General features: G+C 53.0%; 9 protein-coding genes across 9 annotated transcripts; 5 read left to right on the top strand and 4 right to left on the bottom strand.

Annotated features, from left to right (window-relative positions):
• Positions 1-595: 595 nt before the first annotated feature.
• On the bottom strand, positions 596-1705 carry BROUX77_004501 (uncharacterized protein; the record flags this gene model as incomplete). The annotated part of the gene is made up of 3 exons (XM_073749271.1): positions 596-735; positions 806-1588; positions 1666-1705. The coding sequence occupies 3 exons, from the start codon at positions 1703-1705 to the stop codon at positions 596-598; spliced, it is 963 nt and encodes a 320-aa protein (XP_073604958.1).
• A 510-nt stretch (positions 1706-2215) lies between these two features.
• On the top strand, positions 2216-3002 carry BROUX77_004500 (uncharacterized protein; the record flags this gene model as incomplete). Its single annotated transcript, XM_073749270.1, has 4 exons — positions 2216-2236; positions 2626-2668; positions 2728-2758; positions 2921-3002. The coding sequence occupies 4 exons, from the start codon at positions 2216-2218 to the stop codon at positions 3000-3002; spliced, it is 177 nt and encodes a 58-aa protein (XP_073604957.1).
• Positions 3003-3293: 291 nt separating this feature from the next.
• On the bottom strand, positions 3294-3728 carry BROUX77_004499 (uncharacterized protein; the record flags this gene model as incomplete). The annotated part of the gene is made up of 2 exons (XM_073749269.1): positions 3294-3420; positions 3529-3728. The coding sequence occupies 2 exons, from the start codon at positions 3726-3728 to the stop codon at positions 3294-3296; spliced, it is 327 nt and encodes a 108-aa protein (XP_073604956.1).
• A 157-nt stretch (positions 3729-3885) lies between these two features.
• Positions 3886-4750, top strand: BROUX77_004498 (uncharacterized protein; the record flags this gene model as incomplete). The annotated part of the gene is made up of 2 exons (XM_073749268.1): positions 3886-3960; positions 4043-4750. The coding sequence occupies 2 exons, from the start codon at positions 3886-3888 to the stop codon at positions 4748-4750; spliced, it is 783 nt and encodes a 260-aa protein (XP_073604955.1).
• Positions 4751-5350: 600 nt separating this feature from the next.
• BROUX77_004497 (uncharacterized protein) lies at positions 5351-6498 on the top strand (the record flags this gene model as incomplete). Its single annotated transcript, XM_073749265.1, has 6 exons — positions 5351-5482; positions 5540-5565; positions 5709-5747; positions 5808-5836; positions 5891-6036; positions 6142-6498. The coding sequence occupies 6 exons, from the start codon at positions 5351-5353 to the stop codon at positions 6496-6498; spliced, it is 729 nt and encodes a 242-aa protein (XP_073604954.1).
• Positions 6499-7592: 1094 nt separating this feature from the next.
• On the bottom strand, positions 7593-10208 carry BROUX77_004496 (uncharacterized protein; the record flags this gene model as incomplete). The annotated part of the gene is made up of 4 exons (XM_073749264.1): positions 7593-7731; positions 7800-9946; positions 10022-10089; positions 10181-10208. The coding sequence occupies 4 exons, from the start codon at positions 10206-10208 to the stop codon at positions 7593-7595; spliced, it is 2382 nt and encodes a 793-aa protein (XP_073604953.1).
• Positions 10209-18146: 7938 nt separating this feature from the next.
• On the top strand, positions 18147-19809 carry BROUX77_004495 (uncharacterized protein; the record flags this gene model as incomplete). Its single annotated transcript, XM_073749263.1, has 2 exons — positions 18147-18278; positions 18343-19809. The coding sequence occupies 2 exons, from the start codon at positions 18147-18149 to the stop codon at positions 19807-19809; spliced, it is 1599 nt and encodes a 532-aa protein (XP_073604952.1).
• Positions 19810-20238: 429 nt separating this feature from the next.
• On the bottom strand, positions 20239-22046 carry BROUX77_004494 (uncharacterized protein; the record flags this gene model as incomplete). Its single annotated transcript, XM_073749262.1, has 2 exons — positions 20239-21867; positions 21921-22046. The coding sequence occupies 2 exons, from the start codon at positions 22044-22046 to the stop codon at positions 20239-20241; spliced, it is 1755 nt and encodes a 584-aa protein (XP_073604951.1).
• A 2396-nt stretch (positions 22047-24442) lies between these two features.
• BROUX77_004493 (uncharacterized protein) lies at positions 24443-26307 on the top strand (the record flags this gene model as incomplete). Its single annotated transcript, XM_073749261.1, has 3 exons — positions 24443-25927; positions 25983-26095; positions 26151-26307. 3 exons carry the CDS (start codon positions 24443-24445, stop codon positions 26305-26307), a joined length of 1755 nt encoding a protein of 584 aa, XP_073604950.1.
• Positions 26308-26534: the final 227 nt, after the last annotated feature.

The raw sequence follows: 26534 nt of genomic DNA, 5'->3' as shown, positions 1-26534 counted from the left end.
GTCAATTCCACCACACAACGACACCATCATTCATTCAACTTCCTCGTGCCCTTTCGTTTCTTTTGTCCAATATTATCTTTGCTTGCTTTTTTACTTCTTTTTTTTCTTTTTCTTGTCAGAAGTTTGGTCTTGCCTTGTGTCTTCTCTCCTTTGTCGGCGGCGCTTTGTTAAAGTTTTCCTTTTATTTTTCTTCTTTAGCCAGCTTGATATCTCTGTTGCAGGGCTGTTATTTGAGCCGTTTTTCTTCTGAGACGTCATAGTTATTATGTTTCTTTTGTGATTCAATTCGCCTTGTGTATAGTTTAGGATCACGGGTCGTGTTCCTTTCTAATAGATGGCATAACAAAATACACAATGATCACTTGGTGCCATCCCTTATCTACAAGTCTATATAGACCTCGGGATATCACTCACCTCAGTTACACACATGAACAACACATAAACGTCAGAAACTGAAAAAAAAGAAAAGTACACCATTGCGGCGGTTCATAGAATACACGGCTTCGATGCAGCCAAAAAGGTAGTAGTAGCACAGACATAAAAACAAGGACAATCTAGAAGTTGGAAGAAGGAAGCATGCCACACCACAGCCCGCCTACCACAGATAATGCTGGTGTTGGGCTGACACGGGACGATGGGGCAGATGCACCCACGGGCCCTGACGGTCTTTCTTTGCCTTCTTCTCGTCGTGGAGACGGATGCGTGTACGCTCTTCCTTGAGGATGACGGAAATAGCTGTTGGGTATTGATTGTGAGCGATCGTGTTTGGGTAAATGAAAAAAAAAGAATACAGAGAAATACTTACTGGCTTGGTGGGACCGGATGGGCACCCGTCTACCACGGCCCAGATGGATGGTTCTCTTGTACCGCTTGGTACCCTTGTTGACCCAGGCCTGATCAATATAGATGCTTGAAGGGTCCTCGATATTTCTCCATACGCCATTGCGGTCCTGGACATTACGGGGCTCGGCAGCCTCGGCCTCGCCAGTGGCCTTGCCCAGGCCCATACCGTAGACGGCAATGGCACGATCCCGCGCCTCCTCGAGCTGGAGCTTAATCTCTTTACCCATCTTCTTCTTGCTGTAGCGCATCTGCAGAACAGCGTCGTCGAGCGGCTTGCCGGCAATCTGCTGTGCGAGGTACATCATCTTCTTTGAGCTGGTGGGCATCAAGGGGGACTTGAAGGTCATGGTGCGCTCGGTGCGAGCAATGACGTCCTGGGTGGACTCGGCGCCACGGCGCAGGACCATCTTGGCGACGGCAGCGCGCTGCCAGCGCAGGCGGCCGCGCGGATCGGGGTCGCGGCCGGCCACGAGGGCCGACGGGTCGAGCACGCGCTCGGCGCGGTCCTCGCGCTCGACAGCCTGGGCCGTCTTGACTTCGTCTTCAAAGATGCTGCCCTCAACCTTGGGCGCAAAGCTCTGCTGGTACAGCTGTTTACGCGTCGTCGGGTCGTCGAGGTTCTGCGCCGTTGGTGCTGTCACTTTGCGCGAGGCGAATGGGTTCAGCGACTTGAGCGACCAGCTGGACTTGGCGCGGGCGTGCACGAGTGACGCCGGGCCTGGGCGGTACGCCGCGAGCGACGGGGCTGCAGAGGGAGGGTCAGCCACGGGATCTGGAGGGAGAGAAGCCATTGGCCGGTTATGGCAGTGGTGGATTGCATACCAGACAGGGCAAGCCGCCTTGTAGGCGCCGCAAAGCTCATGGTGGCGGTGGCGGAGCACTGGCGGAGGAGCTGGGCAGTTGGAAGCGGAACCGGGAGGGCGACGGAGGTTCCGGGGTTCGGGATAATGTGCCGTCGGCGGTACTTGATGCGTGCAGTCGGCCGTCAAAGCTGGAAATGCCACTTCAAGCCGTCAAACACAAGCCGGTCTCTGCGGGCTCCATAAAAGACTTCTTTGCTTCGGCGGCCTGGGTCACAAGGCTGTGGAACACAGACCAGAGCAAAACCCGTCCCCCCCCCCACCGAGAACAGCATCACGTGACTACGGGAATTTTTCTACAGCGCTGTGATTGGCTGGCGGAAGGCCCATCCGCGAAACATCGAATTATGGCCGATTTCCGCCTGCGAAATCAGATCATCGCCCTCGACTTTGCCATCCTTTGCCGAATTGACTTTCTTCTCGGAACCTCTCCTCTCCTCTGCTTCCGCACGCACAACACCCGCTTACCGACCGATTCTTCATCTTATCCGGCCCCGCCCCATATCTTCACAATGGTTGCTCCTATCACTGGCGTACGACATCTCCGCTCACCCTCGGCTGCTTGACTTTCCGGTTTTCTTTCTTGCGTGCCTCGACTTTTCCTTGTTCGCCTTTTGGGCTGCTTCGCGGTGCTGCTGGCCCTCTGCCTGCAATATTTACGCTGCCTCACGATGCTCGGGCTCGTTCGATTCCTCCGGGCGGCAATGTATCCATTTGCATGATCCCGAATCGGCCCTTGAAGAGCTTGCAGCTTTGCGCAACTAACGCAAACATTGCCAGAGAGCTAACGCACCACTGCTAAACGTCCACTATCAGGGAATTCGGAAAAGCCGCGGGCTTGGCTTGCTTTGTTTCTGGGGGCATTGGGGCCTCTGCTGTGGGTGTGCTCAATCGCTGACCTTTTTTTCTTCTTTGCTTGCAGATGCTCCGCCGTCGTCTGATTCTGGACCTCGGTATCGCCTTTGGTACGTCCATTGTCGATTGGAGAGAACGTAGATGTTCTGTTGCTAACTCAATGTTATAGGTGGCGGCTTCGCTTTGGCCAATGCTTGGTGGTAAGCATTCGTCCTGACTCTCTTCCTCCGACCTCAAACTCCTACTTGACCATGGCCCAGAAACGAGCAACGTGGGCAGCCGTCACACCCCCGATCTCTCTGCTACGCGCTCCCGAGTGTAATACACGTGAATCCCAATCTAACAGCATAACCCAATCGCAGGTACGGCTTCCACATTCCCCGCCGTGAGGCCCGTGACACCTTCTACGCCAAGCTGGAGGCTGAGCGTGAAAGCTCTGCTTAAACTCGGTCATTTGGCCAAGCTCTGCAGACCACTGGTTACAGTGACAAGGAGCGAGAGACTCTCTATCTGTCTCTCTCTCTGAGTTGCGAGTCTCAGGCCATGTGCTGGTTGCGCTTGGCTTATGGACTTTGAATAGAAGAACCTGTGCGGATCATGTGTTTTTTTTGTTGTTATTATCAAGATGATTACTGTGTAAACAGAGACGCAATATTTAAAAGAGCCATTGTTTGAAGACGTCCATGTTGGTATGTATGTCTTTATGAGTAACTGTGAGTATTCGGTAATCTTTGTCTAGCCCGAGCGTGTCTTGAACTTGGCCTGAGTCTCCCATTCCATCTTGTCCATGATTGGCTGGGTAACCTCTGGTGATTCCCAAGCCGTCGTCTCGACCGTAAATGGGCCTTTTTTGTCCTGACATCTACACGACCACGCACATCAGCCGTTTGTTTACAAACACACACAAACATAGCCCAGAGCAGACCAGAACAAAGCCCGCCTCTCCGACTCGCCCAGCCAACAAACTTACTGTCGGAAAAATCGAAACATCATCTGGCAGCGCACCCGGTCCTCCACCACGTCGCAGTTGTACTGCGTCATCGCCTTGAGCGGACACTGCGCCAGCTCGATATTGCGCGCGTCAACTGTCTTGCGGCGCTTGCCCTTGGCGTCGAGTTGCACGGCGTCTTGTAGCTCGCCCAGCACGACCTGCTTTGCCGGGGGAGCCATTGTCAGCGGCAACGAGAGAGAAGATAGCGGCTGGCGGCTGGCGGCTGGCGGGGGGCAGAAAGGGAAAAAAAAAAAAAAGGAAAGAAAGAAAACGGCGGCTACACCTCGGCAGAAAGTTGCTGCGCGCACCAAACGAAGAAGAAGATATTGCGGCTCAATGATTGATCTGGGACTTGCAGCGGATACGGGATCGCAGGTTCTCGCAGAAGTCGTCGAGGTCTCGCTGGATGAGGTGAGCCAAAGTTCGCCAAAGTTGGTATCTTCATAACCCTCGAGTTCCGCAACCCTAACAACATACCACTCTTGATATCAAGGTCCTCGCTGCTCTTCGATCTACAGTTCTCTCAAAAGATGCCACGACTACACAAAAATCATACTTGCCCAAGAAGACTGGAGTCCCAACCCTCGATGCTCTAGCCTTGCGTAACTTCCAAGAGACACAAGCGGCGCAGCTATCTGTGAATGGCCGATCCATGCCCTTCATCCACGCCCTGCTTGACCACCTCGTCTCCCCGCCACAGAACAAGACGGTGACGCTCGTTGACCTAGAATCCCGATTTGACGCCACGCGGCTGACGAGCTCGCGCGCAGACATTGCCCACATCCATGTTTTCCGCATGCCGCCGGGCCCGACTCTGGCCTCGTCGACTGCCGCCTTGATCACAGCGCAGGTGCGCGACGTCGTGGCCAAGGCACAGCAGTGGATGATCTACGGCTCGCACCAGAGCGCCAGCCGTGAGTGGTGGGGCACGATTGTTATTGGTGCGCCGGGAGGACAGGTCTGGACGGGCTGGCGCGGGTGGCTGCGTGTCAGCGCAGAGGAGATCCCTGGCTTTGTCCCGGGAATCAGTGTCCGCGAGGCAATGGTGGAGCGGGGGCGGCGCGAGATGGTCGTTGATGGTGTTCAGTGGGTGGTCAAGTGTCCGTGGGGAAGGTTTGCGTTTCGTGGCCGGTTGATGAAGGATGAGGAGGATGGCCAACATCATCACGACAGCGCAGGTGATGGCACTCTGGATATGTAATGCAAGCTTCTTTAATGGCCATGTATAGCTTGATATTGCAACAACACCACACCAATTAGTGCTACATTAATATTTGGCATGTTCTTTCTTCAACGACTATCAGATCGGCTTGACTTGCATTTCTAATGGGTTGACTTCCGCTAACTGAGTTGTTTATTAGAGTGGTAACCCTTTCCTAATGATACAATGTTTTCTTTGCCAGATAATTCGTTTCAGCTCTTCAGCTAGTTACTCCTAGACAAAACCTGTATCGTTGTCTTGTTCGCTTGCTTGAGTATTCATGGTCGTTAAGAGGAGGCATTCTATGGTCCACGGTGAAGTAATTAGGGGTTTGGCACTAACCCTCATACTCTAACCCTGGGCTGTCTCGGTTGCCCCACCGTCTCCCTTTTTAGGTAGAAAGTAAACAGATCGGGTAGCACATCAGGCGAAGCTTGCAGAAAGCTAAAAAGCTGTCATTCTGGACTTGTCCCGCCCCATCGCCAACGAAGCATTTCGCCCGCACGCCGAGACGAACGAGACGCGTTTTAACGCCTTCGCCGAGTTAATCAAGCGCCACCAGCCTGCCTCCCACGCATTTTTCTTTCTAGCCTCTCCGCGATGGAAAAGCCAGAGAAGCCCGTCAAGACCAAAAAGTCCAAGTCGTCCTCCAAGGACAAAGACAAGGACTCGGATGGCAAGAAGACGCACAAGCTGGCGCTCAAGGGCAGTGCGCGCATGGTGACAGAGTTTGTGAGTTTTGCATGCTCGTTGCTTGTGTGCCGACGAGAGGCTAACAGCTTGCGATAGTTCCAATACTCGATCCACTCGATCCTGTACGTTTCTCATCTGCGGGACAATGCAATGTGTCGCCGTCGCCGAGACTGCCCATGACGTCAAATATGGGCGGCTGCTAAGGCGTGTTACAGCCTTAGTTTTTTTTTTGCATGGATGTTAACCAACTGAGCACTTTCTGCAGCTTCCAACGTGGCGTGTACCCGGCAGAGGACTTCACAGCGTAAGTCGACATGTTCTTGCTCAATGGTATCGCTGTTCATATGTTCTAATACGCATGTAGTGTTAAGAAGTATGGGCTGAATATGCTCGGTAGGCTCTTCCATTTAGTACATGATCCAAGTGCCAGGTGCTAATATTCAACAGTTTCCTCGGACGACCAAGTCAAGGCGTATATCAAGAAGATTATGGGCCAATTGGACAAGTGGATGTTGGGCGGCAAAATCTCCAAGCTCGTGATTGTGATTACAGACAAAGACACGGGTGAGCATGTTGAGCGTTGGCAGTTTGATGTAAGTGACCTTTGCTCTTCGTCTCAAAAATGCCATTGTTGCGCCCCATCACCCCCAGCCAACAATACAATAGCACATTGACCTCTGGCTTACACTATTTCCTAGGTACAAATCTTCAACGCGAAGCCTTCCAAGTCCAAGTCCAAGACGGCCGATGAAAACGCATCCGCGCCCGCCCCAGCCCCATCTGCTCTCGAGCCCGAAAAGACCGAAAAGGAAATCCAAGACGAAATCTCAGCGCTCTTCCGGCAAATCACGGCGTCCGTCACCTTCCTGCCACAGCTGCAGGGCGACTGCACGTTCAACGTGCTCGTGTATGCCGATGCCGACAGCGACGTGCCTGTCGAGTGGGGTGACTCGGACGCCAAGGAAATCGAGAATGCAGAGCGTGTCCAGCTGCGCGGCTTCAGCACGAGCAACCACCGCGTGGATACAATCGTGAGCTACCGCTACACGGGCTGAGGAGCCTGTGATGGCGTGGCGTCCCCAGGAGGAACCAGCAAGGGAGAAGGGGAGATTTTTTAGAGCCTTTTCTTTTTGTCTTGTTTACGTACCATTTGTCTTGCTTAATAATGAATGCGTTGTATGACCATCTCAGCTCGTGAGAGTCTCTCGTGGCTTGCAAATGGAATGATGTCTTTCTTATGGGCTCCAGCAGGTCTTGAACGTCGTCAAACACATGACGTCAGTAGCTTGTGATACAAGTAACTACTTTTATTGTGTGCTTTCCAAATTCATAACTTTGTATATACATATCCCACCAGCCTCGTCCGAGGAACTTGACGTGGAACTTGGGACTTGATACTCGACGTCTCCACAATTCGTCAGCCTTGTACCACATCAACGTCCCCATTCCCATGATAGCTTCACGAGACTCTTCAAAGAAACTTGTTCCTTCTTGGGGTAGTTAGATAGTTAGTTGAAACAAAAAAGGTTTCGTCCTAGTTTATCTATTTTCTTTTCCCGCCCCATTGTTGTCTCTTTCCTCCCACTTTCCTTGAATCCTTCTTTCTTTCTGCGTTGTTTCTTGTTTGCCGGACTCTCTCGGCCTCACTACGGTGGCATTCTAGGGTCCGTCCGTTTAGACCGCCGCCCTATGTTCCGCTGTTTTTCTTTTTTGTTTTATTTTATTGTTTAATCTTCCCCCCCTGGGAAGCTCTTCCCTCCCCCGGGTTTTTTTTTTTGGTTCATTGCTTCGTGCTCCAACGACCTGTTTTTTCTTTTTATTCTAGGAGGATTGCACAAAGGAAGCCACATGAGAAGGACCTCGAGAAGACTTTCTCCCCCGCATATCCTTCCCTACGCATCCTGAAAAAATCAAAGATGTCCAGAGCTTGTTAGCTATAGTTGCCTGTACGATATGCTGTGGATCAGGCGCTATAGAGATGGAAGTCACAAGGCCCAGTCGTTGTTATACATCACGATAATAAAGCAAGACCAGCTGTGTATTCGGATGGCATCCCCGTTGTCTTTGTTTATGTCTATGCTCTTCAACTTGCCTCCATCTTGTCTTCTAGACAGCTTGGCTGCGTTGTGGCATTAGTCGTGTTCCCCTTCTAGACCCTTGTAAAGAAATAGACATAGGCAAACTTGGCCATCTCGTCGACGTCTACAGCCTTGACGACCTTTTCGTCATTGAATAGCACCCAAGTGTCCTGGCCATCAATCTGTTTGCGTACAAAAGCGACGTAATGGCTATGGAGCAAAAGGAAGTGTGTTAGTAACAAGAAGAGAAAGAACAAAAGAAAACAGACAAAGCTTACCCTGTATGAATGCTCGTGCCCTTGTGACAGACCAGCGACTGCAACTGGAACTTGGCTGGCACTTCGGCACTCCCTGCAACAGAAGCGCCCTTGGCCGCCTGCTCACCACCCTGCTGTTGCACGGTCTCCGATCCATCGTCGCCCGGATCATCAGGATGGGAAAAGAGCCAAGTCACTGCACCTTCCATGTCCCCACCCGTCTCGCGCAGGGCCTTCTTGGCCTGGGGGACGGCAAAGCCCATGTCCGTCAACATCTGGATCTTCTCGGGGTCTGCCGTCAAAGACCCAGCAGCACTAGCACTGGAGCCCAGCACCAGTGGACTGTCAATGTCCACATCGTCCATGTGAGCGAATATCCACTCCATGGCAGCATTGGCGTCGTTGTTTCCCGTGGCGTGCAGGCCGCGGTGACAGCGGTTAGGAGGGAAGCCCATGCCTTCCAGCATGGCCATGGCTGTGGCGTCAGGCACAAATGCAGGTGCCTCAGGCTTCGTCTCTTCTGGCAGCTCTTCCTCGTCTGGCTGTAAGCCCTTGGACAAGTATTCATCCATTAGGAAGGGCTCCAGCGGCATGATGACAGGGACATCCACCTTGACAGGCACCCAATTGATGACTGTCATCTTGCTGGCGTTCACAACCAACACTTCGGGAAGTGTCTTGAAGAGCTGGCGCTTGATATAGCCTCTTTTGCTATCGCATGCGGCGCACGTCAGTTCAACCCTTTCTTCGCCTGTGAATCGATCAAGACACTCCTTCAGTGTAACCGTGCGGTAGGTGTCCTTTTCTTCCTCGCTACCCTCGGGGGCGTCAATCTTCTCTTTGGGGACATCAACAAAGATGCTATCCTGTTCAGTGGAACTGTACCGCACCTTCTTGCAGCCGAGGCACTGTAACCTTTGCTCCAGGGCGAAACGAAACTTGAGCGTGGGATCGGGGGTTCCATCGGCTCTGCTGGCGCGTGTAATCAGCGTGAAGAGGTGCTGAAGTAGCTCGAATGCATCCTGCTGACGCATTGTCGAAAACTCTTCATGTCCACGGCCAATGAGATGCTTGAGCATGGCGGGAGCGATGCCACGCTGATGTACAGGCTCGGGATCCTTGCCGGCATCATTGAGCGAAGATGGCGATTGGGATGCGCTGTTGACATCGGGTTTCGAGTAGCGTCCAGAAGCCAAGCCGTCGGCAACCTTTTGGAGCTGAGTCTCTAGATCAGACGCAGGCTCAAACACACTTGGTGGGAGATCATCAGGCTTGTAGTAGCGGTCTTTGAATGCCGGCAAGTCAAAAAGACACTGCAGGATACTAGCAAGGTAGCAGCTATTACCAAGGTTCTTCAGGCCGGTCAACTCCGGGCCAAAAACAGGAAGCAGCTGTTGGCCGTCGCTAGTTGTCATGCTAAAGTCCCATCGCAGGTTCTGCTCAATCTGCATCTCCGTCAGGCTTTTTTCAGTTTTTTGGCGATCTGCAAGGTTGATGCCCCAATGGGCCAGGTGCGAGGCCAGGCTTTTGTCGACGCGCTCCTCGTCGCACTTGTAACAGTAAACGTCGGCATTTCCCTCGGGGGTAATGGAGCCCAGCTTTACAGCAACTCCGTGGCCAAATTCGGTTGCATGAGCAAGGCCATGCGAGTTGCCGTCAACGCCACCAAGCTGCTTACGACCACAGCCAAGATTGCCGCACTGCATACATAGCCAAAGGTTCTCGTGAAGATCACAGGATGTGCAGTGGCCAAGGTCTCCAGACTTGATTTCCTTTGCTGGATCTTGCTGGAGACAGAGAATATGCTCGCACTCGGTCAGCTCTAGCTCCCACGCCTTGACTTCTTCCTGGCGGGAGAAGGTGTTTGCCTTCATCAGGCCGGATATCACGTGCTCGAGCTTTGGGCTGGTCTTGTCGAGATCAATAGCGCACTCTAAGCAGCGGGCAGTCACAATGGTATCATAGCGGTCGGCTTCGGTCTCGGCGGCGATTGCAAGCTTGGACATCTTGAGCGGAGGCTCCTCGCGCTCAACGACTTTGCGCACTCGGCGGATGTTGGCAACCAGCGGGTGGCTTCTCAGCGAGCTGTGAAGGGCGGCATGGCTCCGGCTACCAGTACAGCCACCATTGAAGCACTGAAGACAGACATCCAGGCCCGTGGCATCGTCCTAAAGCGATGGGCGCAAAGTCTGTGATCAGCAGGGTGTCCGGAACCAAGGCCTCGGCTGGGACACTTCACGTACAATATTGTCGAAGCACTGGGTGCAGTCCTCGCGATAGACGGACTGCGATAAACGCGGCGGTTCGAGGGCTGCCGTAGCCGCGGAGATTGTCAAAGCTTGGGTTAGCGGCAAAGCCCGAGGCGGATCGGCGCATCGGATCGGGGGCTGCGTTTCTCTTACCTAACGAGTCGACATGAGGGCACGCCATTTCTTACGAAGCTGAAAAGGGCTATTCTCTGCTTACAAGGTGAAATGAAGCAGCGAGGTTGCTGCTCTATATGCACGAATATGGAGAGAATAGAGAGTCAAACGTAGCGTTTCGTCACGAAGAGTGCAAGGCTGGAAGTCAGCAAAGCTCAGCTATACAGCTGCCTGACTTTGCGTGTAGAAACCCCGCTATAATGGGGTGGTTACAGTGCATGCGTGCGAGCAGACACTACACACTGTATTACATCAAGGCTGCGTTTTGTGACTGGCGTTTCGCTGAACGGAGCAAAAACTGGTCCTTTACAGTGCTATTTGGTTCCGGCGTTTTGGCACTTTAGTCCAGCTACGAATCAATGGACTCTATTCCACGCTCCGCCCCAACTTTTGCTGAGCCTGATGTGTTCCCTACAATTTTGGATCCATGAACAAAAGACCCCGTCATATGCTAATCCTGCCTAGAATATGAAAAAAAGGTATTTCCATCATGAAAGCTGCCAAAACCGACGTTGTAGCTAACCCTGTAAAGACAGTGCTTACACCAACCCTAGGGACTACCTGATTGAACCAATCACAGCCAGAGCAATTCGAGAACTGCCGTGTCGATTTTGCACATAGCTTCATCCCATTTCCCCAGAAAATCAGCATCGGCATAAGCTCAGTCCCGTTTCACTCATCTCCGCAATCTCCAGACTGATTTGTCACAGGCTTTCTCGTTTCTCTGGCTGCTCGCATATTTCTGGCCATCTGGGGCTCGAGTAGCCTCTCTCCGTAATATGCGGGTACCGGTACCGGGCACAAAGTGACCCATGCGCCAAAGCACGTCCTTGGACATCGACGACCGCTTGACTTGAAGTGATGCAAGCTTTCGTTAGGCCCTCAGGTAAGTGGCTAACTGTATACTACATCCAACCAAGTATAGTCGCAAGTACGCTTGTACTCGCATGACTGTCGCTTGGGCGGAAGAGACATGGCAGAAGCTGCACTAAACCTTGCCTGGCCTGTCGGTCTCGCTCGCCCTCTGTCTGGCCATGCTATCCCAAGGTCCATCCCTAGAGGTCCCTTGACAGGTGATCTACAAGTAGCTACATACGCGAAAGAAGCAGGCCAAACTGTCCCGCCAGCCCCCGTTCCACACTCCTCACTCCTCACTACAGACATCCGCGAAACGACATGATACAGCAAAGTGCAAGGTCAAAGCCACGTGAGAACGAGACCTGGATAGTTCAACTGCACTGTGGATCAACCACAGGGGGGAATGGAGCTGGTGAGACCAAAGACCGAAGCACATGACCTTATGAGCAGGCCTCGACCTCTCTTTTCCCACGCCCTTAATGTGGTAGCTGTATCCATCCACCAAGCCCAGAGCTGTGAGTATGTAACACTGCTGGTCTGTCGTTTGACCTATGGCGCGAGGTCTAGCCGTAACAACGAACGACGGACACGTATAAGCAGTCTGACTACGGGCCCCATCAGCCCCCTTACCCCCTCATATCTAGTTAGTTCACCCATTTTGCCAGTGTTGTTGAGCTTCGTTTTCAGGCCCACCAGCTCCAGCTAAATTTTTATCAGCACCATAGTCGTTGCGGCTCTGCATTGGCATATGTTCAGGAAGAAGCACGGAAGAAAACATACTAGGATGTAGGGGGGTGTGCTGTCATGTTTGGGCCATGGCTTCCTATCCCAGAGCGGTCTAGTGGCGAGGGAAATGATTTAAAGTAACGCCGAGCGAGGGAAAAAGGAGAGAAGAGCTGATGAAGGAGAGAAAAGACAGCAGATCGCCCAGAGCCTACGGCCGCACCCAACATCCAAGTCCTATCCTCTCGACACAACACAACTTCTTTGTTGGAGAAGCAGCAACTAGAATCGACCAAGCTAAACCAGCCTGAACTTCGGCGTTATTTATGGTGCTTCTCGCTCTTCTCGGAAAATCCGAGGAGTTGTTTGGTTGAGGCTCTGTGGTGCCTGGTGTATCATGCTGGCTAGCTGCGGCGACTTTTGTGTTGTATCGTGTAGTGGCGCTTGTCCCAGTATGCCGAAGCCGAATGCCATGTTGTCGTGCAATGTGCTAACTAGGGGCTTTCAACGACCTGTCTAACCCTATGTATGTACAAGCACCTATGGACAGACGCGAGAGCGAGTGAGCGGTCCGAGACGTCCACGGTGCACTCCGATCTTTAAGAGACTCAGTGGCTGGTGTGTCACACATGCACGCGTCCGGCCACCTCGAAGTCCGTAGTCCTTTCATCCGCCGTATCGTCCGGCGGCCTGCTGCGTCCCCCGCCTTTCTTCCCCAGACTATTCTATTGGCTATTCACTACCAGCCCCGGAAGCTCGAAGCCTATCTCTCCTTCTTCCCCAGAATCACAGGCCATGGCCACACCGCATCTTGCGGGGGAATCTGACCTTAATTCTCCCGTGCCCAGAAAAGAAAAAAAAGAAGGGCCGGTCGGCCTGCTGGCAGATTCCCTTTCGATATCAACTCCCCGGTCCTAAATCACGCGGATCTCACTTTACATAGAAGGTCACCCCACACTTTGCGTCTCACGAAAGCTGCTAGTCTCGGGCGACCAACCGTCCAGGGAAGCACTAGGCGAGCGTTTTGAAGACGATGTATGCTTTTACAGTTACATGTGTGTATGTACATACACATATCACCGGAATAGTTCATTGAGGGCTTCTGGGGATGTGTCGTCGGCGAGCCGTTGTCATCTCACTGCATGAATCTGGGGCCCCAGAAAAGGGGTGTATGGAACAACAAGACCCAGCTGTCCAGGGGGCGTGCGCAACAGGTAGCCCATGAAGCCCCTAACAAAAAGAAGGCGAAAATGGCGCTCATGACTAGGAGAACAGGGATGTCCGGGCGCGCTGTCTGCCATACTGGCAGCACTTGAAGAGCCGTTAAAATTCTTGGCTTTTTTTTTTAGCTTGGCCATCCTGTTCACTGAAACGAAACGGGTCAAATGAATGTCGGCCATACCTCGGTCTATTAAGAAGCAGGCCAGTCAAGGAAAGGAGGGATCTAGCTCTATATCATCATTGCACTTGAGGCACGTCATACCTCATATGCATACGAGCACACCAATATATGCCATACCGTACACACTAAGATTGTACTACGGTCGAAGTGTCCGTCTGCAACGCCAAAGCAAGCCAAGTGTATTCGTCCGTGGTTCTGGGCCTATTGAGCGCTTGCCAGTTAGTTGGGAGGCAAAACAGACTCACAGAGACAGATGTCCGAGTAACTATGCAGGCAAGGCCAAGACGGACCGACCGACCAACCGTTGGTAAGAACGACCCAGTCTGCCGATGGTCGTAAGCCGCTGGTGTTTCTGGAGACGCGTGACAAGACTGACGGGAGTTGAGACGGTTGGGAAAACTAGCTATGAACACGCTTTGCATGAAAATAAGCAGGTAGAGGAACCCGCAGTGCCCTGGCGGCTTGTGTCGGGGGCTGACCCGTGCACTAGCTACAGGTATTACTTTCATTAACTACACAGTTAGTTGGCTAGTAGTATTTTAGACTTGGTTTCATGCTTGATGTTGGGCTCGCAAAGCGCAACACCGCGGACAAGATCAAGCTTAGCTTTGTATGTAAAAAGATACATGCAAGATGTACGCATGTTCCTTTTTTCCACCTCGAGGCTGCTTTTACCCCAGGCGATCTCTGTGGCTCTCCAAAAAAGAAAGAAAAAAAAAAGAAAAACAACCAAAACAGGACAGGAACAAGGACACGAAAAAAGAACAGGGCCTTTTTTTCTCCAACAGTTTTTTGAGTTTGGCTATACGTCAGCCTCAGTTGTTTCCCCAGATTTTGCTCTCTGTGTCGGCCTTTTTTGGGGAGGGAGAATCGAAGCAAGAGGCAAGAACGCTAGGGGAAACAGGAAAGTAGCTCTCCAACTCTCTGTTACCCCGCACGTCAAGCTTGCTTGAAGTCCGCAAAGATTGGATCCAGAAATCGGACCGCTTAGATGCCGAGTACAACGACAAGACGACAAGAATGACGAATATTGAAATGACAGCATCAGTTTGTGTACGCTTGTGAACTGACTGATGCAAGCTCGAGACCTGGTATTTCCCCCCGCAAAATCCAACAAAGGTAAAAACAAGAAGTTCATGATGGTGCACAGAATTTCCCCAGAGTTCTTTTTCCCCAGATTCGTGTCCGCCCACCTGCTGGCGAATCCTTGCCCTCTCAGCTCGCTCTATAATACTGATGCGTGAAGCCCAGGCCAATCTATTATAGCAGCTAGGACATGAAGCAAGAGGAAATAACTGGCGCAGTGACTGCGAAAGGCATTGCATGGCCTCATCTAGATCGGCACTAGGAACAATGCAAGAAAAGGGAGAAAAAAGACAAGGACTAATTATCTAAATCATTTGTCAAAAGAGTCGCATAGTAAGAACGGAAGCTTTAGTCCAAAACCTCGAGCAAAAAAAAAAAAAAATAATAATAATAATAATGGCCCGTCTCCGTTCCTATCCCCCATGGGGCGGGCACACGACCATCTGGGGAAAGGGAAGAGGCGCTCGCTCGTTCTGTTGGCGGCGGAGTCAGGTCTCAGAGTCTCAAACCCGCTTCTTTTCTTTGCGTTCGCTGCGCGTGTGTGCGTGTAAGAGAAGGCCAGAAGAAGCCGAGAGGACAGGGAGTCCACCCAATTCGGCCCGTTCATGGGGCCAAGAAACGGCAACTAGTTTTTTTGTTCTTTTGTTGTTCCTTGTTGGTTCCTTGTTAGTGGCTCTTTGTTTTTTTTTCTTTTTTGTTTTTGGCTTTGGCTATTTTTTTTCTTACTTTCGTGTTCATCATTTCATGTTGCTGCTTTGCATCGTCTTTTTATTTTTATTTCTTTTTTTTTTACTGATGACGGCGAGCAGGTCAGCTTGACCTCGTATCATGTGGCCTAGAATTTGAAATTGAGGCTCTGTCGAAGAGCAACTATGTACACACTCACACACACACACACACTACAAATATTGCGGCTCTACCAGTGTCCGCCTATATGCGGATGCTTGCGGAATTCAACGAATGCTTGTTGTTATTTTTGACAATGACTAGTTATGTGGACTTGTACGTGTGTAGCACCAAGACCTCATGACCAGGTTCTGGTCCATTGCTTGCACCGACAAATTTGAGTAAAGCTAGCGTAGATCGGTCGGCCCGAATACCACACACACGGTTGAATGAAAGTGACAGACAAGGCGTGCCTCGTTAGTGTTTAAGCTTTCTGGGGGGGAAGAAGAGGGAGGGATCGGGGTCTTGGCTGGCGGGGGGTGAAAAATAAGGAGACAACATGAGAAAAGGGAACAGAATTAGCGATACAAGAGACAAGAGGATCTCGAAGGAAAGGAGGGAAACCACGAGGCGTTTACTTTTCTGTTTGGCTTCGGTGATGCAGGGACCTGGACAACATGTACCACAGAGCACTCACATACAGACCAAGTTTGCCTTGGGCACTTGGGCTTCACATGAAATATCGAGTTTTTGCTATGTGCATATGTGCATAACTATGGTTATATGGCTCACTATGTGGTTCTGCGTCAGTTAGTGGCACATGCATCTCCATACTTGCTGCGAGCCCCGGAGACTCGAGCTTGATGCCGTAAATATGCCTGTACTACAATACAAGTAACCATGTGGCTACATATGTCGCCTGCACAAGGAAATAACCCTTTCGAGTCTGACGTGTTCAGCCACATTCTTCACGCTGTCGCGCGACGCCACAGTCCGCCACACAGCCCGATCGCCCGATTCTAGCGCCGGCCCTACCAGACACCGCCACGAAAGAAGCCAGAACGGCGCCCGCCGTGTCGGGCTGGGACTGCGACTTTGGCCACTGTTTGCTTTTCGTGCTTACAGCAGGGGCTGTCCCAGATCCCAGTGAGCTAGACCCTTTTTTTTACACAATACTCATGTGACTGTTTCTAGACCGCGAGATATATGCACATGCACATGGTACATAACTATATCTCTCTCCATAGGGTCCTCACGAGAATGTAGTAGGAAGAAAAAGGAGGCTAAAGAAACCACACAATTGGCAAAGAGAACAGCAAGTACAGTGGCTTGTTGCCGTCGCCGAATGCGCCCATTCATCGGAGCCCTCTCTGTCTCTCTCTATCTGTCTTTTTCTCTCATGCCAAAGTCACCCTAAAAGGGAAACAAAAAAGGCACAACAGCTGTGCAGCCCAAAACAGATGGAGAAAGAAAAGAAAAGAAAAAAAAAGACTTAGAGAAAACTCCCATGGCATCTGCCAGCCAATCTTGTTCCACGATGCCTGTCCTGCGCTGCATATTGTAGCCCTTTTGGGACGCTGTGATAGGCTCCGGCTCCGGGCCTTGTCCACGTGATCCCGTGACTCTTGCTCTTGTGCGCCACTTTTCTTTTTTGGGAGGGGGCCTGGCTTGAGGCTCAAGATCGGAGGGCAAATCTGGGAAGACACTGAAGGTGAAAGGAAGGGTCTTCTTTTTTCTCACAGTCGCAGCACTGCCCCAACCTTGCAAGTTTTCTCGGCGCAATTGTCCATGACGTATCGAAGGGACTCGAGGCTGCCCAATGGTAGGGAAAGAATGATGTTGTTGCATATCCGCAGAGCCTCCTTTTTTTCTTGTTCAACCATAACCCTGGTGGACCCTAACATTTAACCAGTACAACTACACATGTGGTACCTCAGACGTTGTTCAAATATTGCAATACCGGGTGAGCATAAACACATCGGACATTTTAGACTCCCCCGCATTCTGGGCAGTACAGAGCTTTGCCCTACTGTCCTCACCTCAGCCAGGAGCCGGCAAGTGTGTGCAGACACCCACATGAGAGCAAGGCCCTGCTTCTAGTTGCAGGTTATTGCACGCAAGCCTTGGCTGTCTTGATGTGGTATACCCTGCGGGATGCCGAGTATTCCTCGCGAGTAGATAGGTAAATAGAGAGATCAGATTCATCATCATCGATGTAGCTTACCATTCGGCCCTGCTCCGGGGCCTTCTCCCCACACACACTTCCCCACATGTGTACAGTAACAGTAACATAACGTAGGTGTATACATCTGGACAAGTACCAAACCGCCACAAGATTTGGGATCGTGGGTCTTGGGACTCCAGACTCCAGACTCAGAGCAGAGCCCTAGGCGACCCCAGAACTCCCACTTTGCAGCCGCCCGGGGGAGGGCCTGTCCTCGTTCTCGTTCTCCAGACCCACCTGGCAATTTTCTGGGGATACCGGGGACGTGACCATAGCACCACTGCACTCTTGGGAATCCAGACTAAGAGAATGTCCAGGTAGCGCTAAACTGGCCCCCCAACCCTAGTCAAATTGCCTCTCTTTTCTCCATCTACAAGAGGTTGTTTTCTCCTTTGTTATTTCCCACGCCCCCACACCCCCCTTCCGCTGAAGGGAGGAAACTATTATGGTGTCGTTTGGTAGTTGCTTGCAGATGTCGCTGGACGAGGAGTCAACAGCCCACATCACCCACGCCCTATTTGCCTCCTTTGGCTGGTGCGAGGGGGGCGTGTGCTTGCCCTCATTTCCCCGCAATATTCTCACACCGTCCCCAGAACGCAAGACCAGAGGCTCCATCTTGATGGATGGACCGTGGTGTTATTGCCCTTTTCGGGAGCTCCTAAGGCATGGACGGCATGATGACAGCAAACCTCATGGCAAGAGCAGAAACTATGGAAAGAAGACCTTTGGCAATTTCTATATAAGGATCGACTTCATCCGCTCTTCTCATCCGGTTTTTGTTCTTTCCATCATCATCATCACACTCATCTCATCTCTTCTCCTTTCCTCCTCTTCCAAGACATCTTCTTGTCTCTTCTCTTGTCGTTCCTCGACTTCCCTTTCCATCTGCTCATCGCCTGCCTGCCCGCCTATATTAGCGGCCTCTGTCCACTCCTCCATCTTCTTTACTTTCATCTTCTCTCTCCACCAACACATTCACATTCGCCATGGGTTTCTTGGTGGATCATCCCGCCACGGCTGGTGCCACTTGGCCGTCCATCGCCGTCGGCATGTTTGCGGCTTTCGGTGGTGTCCTTTACGGATACGACACCGGAACCATTTCCGGTATCCTGGCCATGGTAAGCGCTACCTTTCTTCTTCTTCTTCTTCTACTGTCAGGACCAATGGCTAACACACTCCTAGAAATACTGGCTCAAGGAATTCAGCACCGGCCACACCAACTCCGATGGCTCGCCCGCCATCACCTCGGGACAAGAGTCCCTGATCGTGTCTATCCTCTCCGTCGGTACCTTCATCGGTTCTCTTGCCTCGCCCCTTCTGTCCGACCGCATCGGTCGTCGCCTTGGTCTTGTTCTGGTCACCTGGGTCTTCAACCTCGGTGTTGCTATGCAGACAGCTGCCACTAGCCAGGATCTCTTCATCGCTGGTCGCTTCTTTGCTGGTCTCGGTGTCGGTCTGATCTCGGCCATCATCCCGCTGTACCAGTCGGAGACGGCGCCCAAGTGGATTCGTGGTCTCATTGTCGGCTCGTACCAGCTTGCCATCACCATCGGTCTGCTGCTGGCCAACGTTGTCAACAACGCCACCCACAAGAACAACGACACCACCTCCTACCGCGTGCCCATTGCTGTCCAGTTCGCTTGGTCTCTCATCCTGTTCGGCGGCATGCTGTTCCTGCCTGAGACTCCCCGTTTCCTGATCAAGCAGGGCAAGCACGAGGAGGCTGCCAAGTCCCTGTGCCGTCTTCGCCGCCTGGACCCCGACCACGAGGAGATTCAGGCCGAGCTGGCCGAGATTCGCGCCAACCACGAGTACGAGATGTCGCTGACTTCCGAGTCCTCCATGCTCGATGCCTTCAAGCCTCCCATGCTGAGACGTCTGATCACCGGTGTTGGCGTTCAGAGCTTCCAGCAGCTGTCCGGTATCAACTTCATCTTCTACTACGGCACCAAGTTCTTTGAGAACTCCGGCATTGACAACCCCTTCGTCATCTCCATGATCACCACCTCGATCAACGTGGTCTCCACGCTTCCTGGTATCTGGGCTACTGACAAGTACGGTCGTCGCTCGCTGCTTCTCATTGGTGCCGCTGGTATGGCTGTGTCTCAGCTGATTGTCGCGCTGACCGGTACGCTGTCCACCGACCAGACTGCCGATGGTGTCACCATTGTCAAGAACCTGGCCGCGCAGCGTGCTGCCATCTCCTTCATCTGCATCTACATCTTCTTCTTCGCCTCCACCTGGGGTCCCCTGGCCTGGGTTGTCTGCTCTGAGATCTACCCTCTGCGCATCCGTGCCGTTTCCGTCGCCACCACCACCGCTGCCAACTGGCTGGTCAACTGGGCCCTGTCCTACTCAACCCCCTACCTGGTCAACTGGGGTCCCGGCAACGCCAACCTGCAGTCCAAGATCTTTTTCATCTGGTTTGGCGCCTGCTTCCTGGCCGCTGCCTTTGTCTACTTCATGGTCTACGAGACTAAGAACCTGACTCTTGAGGAGGTCGATGAGCTCTACGCCCAGGTGCCCCACGCCTGGAAGTCTGCCGGCTGGAAGCCTACTCTGCGCTTCGCCGACACCAAGATTCCCGACCACGACAAGCCCCAGCACATGGGCGAGCACGTTGAGACGGCTACCAAGATCGAGGTGTAAATCAGTTCTGGAGAAGATGGCCGCGTGAGAGGATTGGTTGTTTGGATCCTTCTTTCTGGTCTCCTGTATTCTTATGGTATGGTAATGATGGCCCAGCCTTGGTCTCTGCCACGACTTTTATTGGCTTGCTAGCCCCTTTTTGTCTTCCCTTATTTTTTGTCTTTCTTCTATTCTTTACCCTCTTTTGATATCTTGGGTTGCTGGAGTTTTGTTTTCTACTGGGTTACGGTTTTTTACTCCGACTAGTTGACTTGAAAATGCATCTGCCTGCCTTGCAGGTTTTAATTCTTAAACTTTGGACTTTATGAGCAAGTGAAAGTGACTGCAGTGTAGTAACATGATGGTGAGCAGTACATAGTTAACTGATATCAGCGTTGCTGATAACAGCCTTAACCGAAACCAATCGCCTTCTGGATCTATCTCTCTTCTCTACTTCCGTCTGTTCTTCCCTGCATGAAGACCGTGGAACCCAAACGCAACCGCAAACTCGCACTCTGCACGCCCCATTTCTTGCATAGTGCGTGCGTCCAGACACAGCAGATAGCTCTTCCGATTGGCTCCGTCTAGTACTACACTTAGTAAAACACCGTCATCCTCATCTACATCTCCACCTCTCGCCCCCGGATTCGGCACAAATATGGGTTCCCCAGGCGTATGTCCCTGCGCACCGCTCCAAATCAACACACTGCCCGAGGCTGTGTCCGTTTTGGCTATACCATCAAACATGGTGCTCAGCCCGCGATTGGCGGCACCGTACACATAGCGGTGCTGCTTGGTGGCATACGCCGGATTGATGGTGGGCAGCTCGCCAACATGTGGTGCGGGGATGTCGACCACCAGCTTTGGCGCTGGCCCGAGACCTCCGTTATTGACCGACCGCGCTGACCTCATATCCAGCCGATAGCGCCGCAGAGCACCCAAGTTGCGATTCTTGGCGGCAAAGTCCTTCCAGAAGCTTTTGCCACTGCCATTCTTGTCAAGCACGACATTGCAGTAGAAAGCAGACAGGATGTCTGTGTTAGGGTACTCGATCATCTCGCAGAAAAGCTGGCCATTGCTGTCCTCAAACGCGTTGGTAGAGTGAAAGAAGAAGCCAGCAGGCGTTTCGAATCGGCCGACTACGCCCTTGCCATGGTGCCGATCAATAACGAACCACTTGCACTTCTGAGACTCGTCAAAGGGCAAAATAGTGTCCAGCACGTTCAGGTTCCACAAGAGTTTCAGCCCATTCCACGCCATGTGACTTGACGGGATACACAACACAAAGTAGCTGGGCGAAATAAAGCAGCTATGCATGTAGGCGGCTGAAATTCCAGGCTCCTGAATCTCGGCAAGCACCTGTGGCTTGTCGTTGCCCTCGCGGAGCTGAAAAATGGTATATTTGGGCGGCCGGCCAAACTTTAGCCCATAGTTGATGTAGTCACCGTTCTCAGGATCCCGTGCCGCGTGAGCACAAGACGAGTGGATTTCAAACTCAGCCCCCAGATCGCCTAGGGTCGTGTACTTGCCGCTGGGCTCGAGTGTCACCGGGTCAACCTGCTGCACAAACGCATTGTCTGTTGCCGCCCATAGGCTCTTGACATTGGCTGTATGCCCGGTGATGCTATCGACCGGCATCTTTTCCGACGCCTGTGGGTAGACACCGACGTCTGGGTTGATAGTGACCTGCAGGTTCCTCGCCGTGCTCTTCTTTCGCGAAAAGCACGACATGACCTTGCCAAACAGGCCCACGCACGGGTCTTGTCTCTGCGCAAAGGAGAAGCCCTGCGTCGCACCCGCGCGCACCTGCGCAACAAAGTCGTCACACTGGCGCCGCGAGGAATACCAAACGCTCGTGCTGCTATCAGAGCTGTCGTCCTCGTCGGCGACAATCTCGAATTTGTGGATTTGGCCAAGACCATCGAACCAGTGCTGGACCTCGTAGGACCGGCCTGTCCCGTCAATGTCAATCGAATACACACCCGGGCCGGTCCTATATAAAGAACCGGCAGCCCAGGCCGGGATAGTGCCAGTGGTCCGCAGTTGTATTGGACCGCGCTCTTCCGTCAAGCCTTGCAACTGGAGACGGCGGTTAACATGAGATCGGGACGAGGGACATTGGGGAGACTCACGCCGGCATCATTGGGCCATTCTTCAAAGTTCCCAGCCTCCCAGTTGCGAACTGCCGCTTGCAAATCTTCATCGAGATTATCCGCCGTGCGCTCAAAGGCAGAGGCTGTCGCGTTGAAAGAGGACATGGTGAGAATTTGAAGTGTGCCCGAGCCCAGAGGTGAAAGAGAAACCGGCAAGTGCTCAAAGCTGAAAGCCAAAGTAGGGATGAAGAAAAGACAAATGGGAAAGAACAAACAAGTCGACGACCGCCTGCCTTTACATATCCTCATCCATCAAAGAAGGCAACTGCTTCGACTTGAAAGGCTTAGTACAGCACAAGTCATCACATCGCTTCGTGTCACATCACATTTCACATGTTGGGGAGTTTGTGCTTGGCGGGTTCCCACATGTGTGACCAATACAAATAGATGCATATGTGAACGCCCGCCATAGACGAATCCAGGCATAAAAAAGCAAAACAGCGCACGAGATGACGAAAAATAGAGCCCAGAAAGGCTGATGATGATGATGAAAGTCTTTATTTACCTGTCTACTCGCGAGGGATTCTCGACATACGACAGGGGACTATTTCTAGTACCAGGAAAAATACATAACAGAAGCAAAAACCAAAATCTAAAACCATGCATACAGAAACCCCACTATCCAAAGTATAATGACAGGAGGTTTCCCACCTGCCCAGCGCAGAGGCTGTCCTTCGTCCGCGTGGCCCCAAACCTAGCCCAGAGTCCTGGCCTCACCGCCGATGTAGTGATAAAAGTTATTGTGCAAAAAGGAAAAGGGGGTTGGCGGCGTGTTCACGCCAGAGGGTTGGCAGCGCGGTTACGCGACAAAAGATTGGGCCCCAGAGGCTAAGCTGCCCCGGGCGGGGTCGGACCAGGCGGTGGAGGGTCGGGCGGAGGGCGAACTGGGGAGTCCCCTTCCTGCGGGTCCGTTCCCGTTACCGCACGGCGGTGTGCGAGAAGCACCGGAGGACTCTTGGCTGCTTTAGATGCCAGCCAGATGGCTCCACTCTTGGTGGCTATGAGCTTCTGGAAGAAGCCCTTAGCCATCCGTTGAGGGTTGCGGGGGCAGGTCCAGATGTGCTCCGGGGTGGTCTCAGCGTCGCAGAGGGGGCAGGTTAGCACCGCGTTCAAGTGATTGAAACGGCGGTGGTAGTCTGCGTAGTCTCCGTGACCAGAAAGTGCTGTCAGGACAGCGCGGGCGAGCTTGCGCTCAGTGTCGTCAAGAAGGTTTTTCCAGGCCTTCTTAGGAGCCTCGAGAGGTCGGCTCAGGTGCGGTCTGTTGGCACAACCTTCATTCGACCACCAGGTGCGATTGATTGATTGATTGATTGATTGATTGATTCTTTATTTACCTGTCTACTCGCGAGGTATTCTCGGCATACGACAGGGGACTACAAGTAGTACCAGAAATTACATACAGAAACAGAAACCTAAAATCCAAACCATGCATACAGAAACCCCCCGCACAAAGTGTAATGACTAAAGTGTGTCCACCCGCCCAGCCCAGAGGCTGTCCTTTGCTTGTGTGGCCCCAAACCTGGCCCAGAATCCTGGCCTCGCCGCTGATGCAGACCAAACATAAAAACAAAAACAAAGGAAACAACAAAGGGAAGTACAAACAAAGAGAGAAACAAGTAGGAAAAAGGAGGTGATGGCAGCGCAAACGCGCTAATGGGGAGACCCCAAGGGTACGCCGTCTCTAGGTGGCAGAGGGGGCGCGGGAGGGGCCGCGTCTTGCGCCTGCGTGTCCGGCCTCATGCGGCGGTGAGCCAGCAGGGCCGTGGGGGCTTTGGCTGCTTTGGCGGCCAGCCAGCAGGCTCCGCGCTTGGTACCGATCAACTTCTGAAAGAAGCTGCTGGACACCCGCTGTGGGTTGTGGTGGCAAACCCAGATGTGCTCCGGGCTCGTGTCGGCTCCGCAGAGGGGACAGGAGAGCACGGCGTCCTCGTGCTCGAAACGGCGGTGATAGGCCGCAAAGTCGCCGTGTCCTGACAAAGCTGTCAGCACCGCGCGGGCGAGGTTGCGATCGGTCTCGTCAAGGAGACTTGTCCAAGCCTTCTTCGGGGCCTACCACCAGGTGCGAAACTCGGTGGTGACGCGGGCGCGGAAAGCCCAGAAAGGCTACTGCGGCTACGAATGGCGACAAGCAAAAAGGGAGGCTGCCCAAGTTGGAAAATCGGCAAAAAAATATGTTTAGTGCTCCGAGTGAGGGTCGAACTCACGACCTTTGGATGGCATTTTACATTGCGGAACTTGTTAATCAGACTCCTCATGAATTATGAGACCACTGCGCTACCACTGCGCCATCGAAGCCTGTGATTGTGGAGGTTTCTGTGTCAGTCCAAGTAACTTTACTGTCGTTATCGATAAGATAAGAGATAAGAGAAAACACTCTATTTTTTTTCTAGTTGGCTAACCATACAATTTTTTTTCCTAGTAGAAGCGCCCTAACTTGCCCTACCCAGACCACTGTCAGTATTACCACAATCCATCCGAAACCGACATTCCGCCGATTGACCATGGCCGCCGAAATTGTGAACACGCCTCCGGCGACCGAATTCGTCGACAAGAAGAAGAAGAAAAAGGATAAGAAGGAGAAGAAGGAAAAGAAAGACAAGAAGTCTGCCGCCCCGGCCGCCGACGATGTTGCCATGACCGACGCCCCCGCTGCCGAACCCGAGAGCAAGGATGAAGAGACGCTGAGCAAGGCCGAGCGCAAGGCCGCCAAGGAGCAACGCAAAAAGGAAAAGGCTGAGCGCAAGGCCGCCAAGGAGGACAAGAAGAAGCGCAAGCGCTCCGAAGGCGAGGAAGAGGCCGCTGTCGAGGAGAAGCCCGAGTCCAAGAAGCAAAAGACGCCCACCGGCCCCCCTCCCTCCACCACCGGCTACACGCAGTCTGCCGAGCTCAGCGCGCTGCCTCAGGCCGACGTCGACGCCTTCTTGTCCAAAAACTTTGTCACCGTCGAGGACCAGGAGTCCAATGCGCCCTTCCGCCCGGTCCTCTCCTTCTCCCATCTGCCCGCGACCGCGCTTCTGGCCAAGAAGCCCTTTTCCAAGTTCCCCAACCCCACGCCCATCCAGTCTGCCTCATGGCCGTACACCCTGTCGGGCCGCGACGTGGTCGGTGTGGCCGAAACCGGCTCCGGCAAGACCATGGCCTTTGCGCTGCCGTGTGTCGAGAAGCTGAGCGCGCCCGCCGCCTCTGGCAAGAAGGGCATTAAGGCCGTTGTGGTGTCGCCGACGCGCGAGCTGGCGATGCAGACAGCCGAGCAGGTGACGGCTCTGGCCGGCCTGGTGGGCCTGCGCTGCGTGTGCGTGTACGGAGGAGCGTCCAAGGACGAGCAGCGCAGCGAGCTACAGCGCGGACGGGGCGCCGACATTATTGTGGCGACGCCGGGCCGTCTCAAGGACTTTATGAGCGACGGCACGGTGGCGCTGGGCGGCGCCGAGTTTGTCGTGCTGGACGAGGCCGATCGGATGCTGGACAAGGGGTTCGAGGAGGACATCAAGATGATTCTGAGCGCGTGCCCGGCGCGCGAAAAGCGCACCACGCTCATGTTCACGGCCACGTGGCCCATCAGTGTGCAGCAGCTGGCAGCCACGATGATGGTCTCGCCCGTCAAGATCACCATCAGCAACAACGGCAAACAGCGCGCCGACGGCGAGCTGCAGGCTAACACGCGCATCACGCAGACCGTCGAGGTGGTGGACCCGCGGGCCAAAGAGCAGCGCCTGCTGCAGCTGCTCAAGTCATACCAGACCAAGAACAGCGCCAAAGACCGCATTCTCGTCTTTTGCCTGTACAAGAAGGAGGCCACGCGCGTCGAGACGTTCCTGAGCCAGCGCGGCATCAAGGTGTGCGGCATCCACGGTGATTTGCGCCAGGACCAGCGCACCAAGTCGCTCGAGGCTTTCAAGTCGGGCTCGACGCCGGTGCTGGTGGCTACTGATGTGGCTGCTCGCGGTCTTGATATCCCTGAGGTCAAGCTGGTGATCAACGTGACAGTAAGAACCACACCGTGGGTATGCTCGAGGAATCCATTGCTAACCGTTTACTTAGTTCCCTCTGACCATCGAAGACTACGTTCACCGTATCGGTCGTACAGGCCGTGCTGGCAAGACGGGTGAGGCGTACACTCTGTTCACCTTGCATGACAAGGCACACTCTGGCTCGTATGTGACTCCCGCTCCCCTACTGGCTTCTCTCCATGCTAACACAATACAACAGGCTCATCAACATCCTCAAGTCCGCCAACCAAAATGTGCCCGAAGACCTGCTCAAGTTCGGCACCACTGTCAAGAAGAAGGTGCACCCCGTGTACGGTGCCTTCTTCCGGGAAGTTGACCCCAGCAAGGTCGCGGCCAAGATTGTGTTTGACGACTAAGCCCTGCGTCTGCATTTATTCCTTGTTCTCATTTTCTCGCATTGCTTTCTCTCTCTAAGGTCTCTTTGGCCTCTCGGGCTGTGCTTCTGCTTCATTGTGTAATGATGGGTTCGTCTGTTTGGTATTGTTTACAGCTTAAAAGTATATGTGACATAGAAGAATGTTCATTGTGCTCTGGTTTCTACTCCTGATTACGCCCTCCCGCTTCGTGATTCTTATTAGACCAG

The sequence above is a fragment of the Berkeleyomyces rouxiae genome (assembly GCF_048999995.1).
Source record: "Berkeleyomyces rouxiae strain 22BRR77 chromosome Unknown BrBRR77_ptg000004l, whole genome shotgun sequence".
NCBI lineage: Eukaryota > Fungi > Ascomycota > Sordariomycetes > Microascales > Ceratocystidaceae > Berkeleyomyces > Berkeleyomyces rouxiae.
The sequence above is the reverse complement of the archived record's forward strand: the minus strand, read 5'-3'. Positions and strand labels throughout refer to the sequence as shown.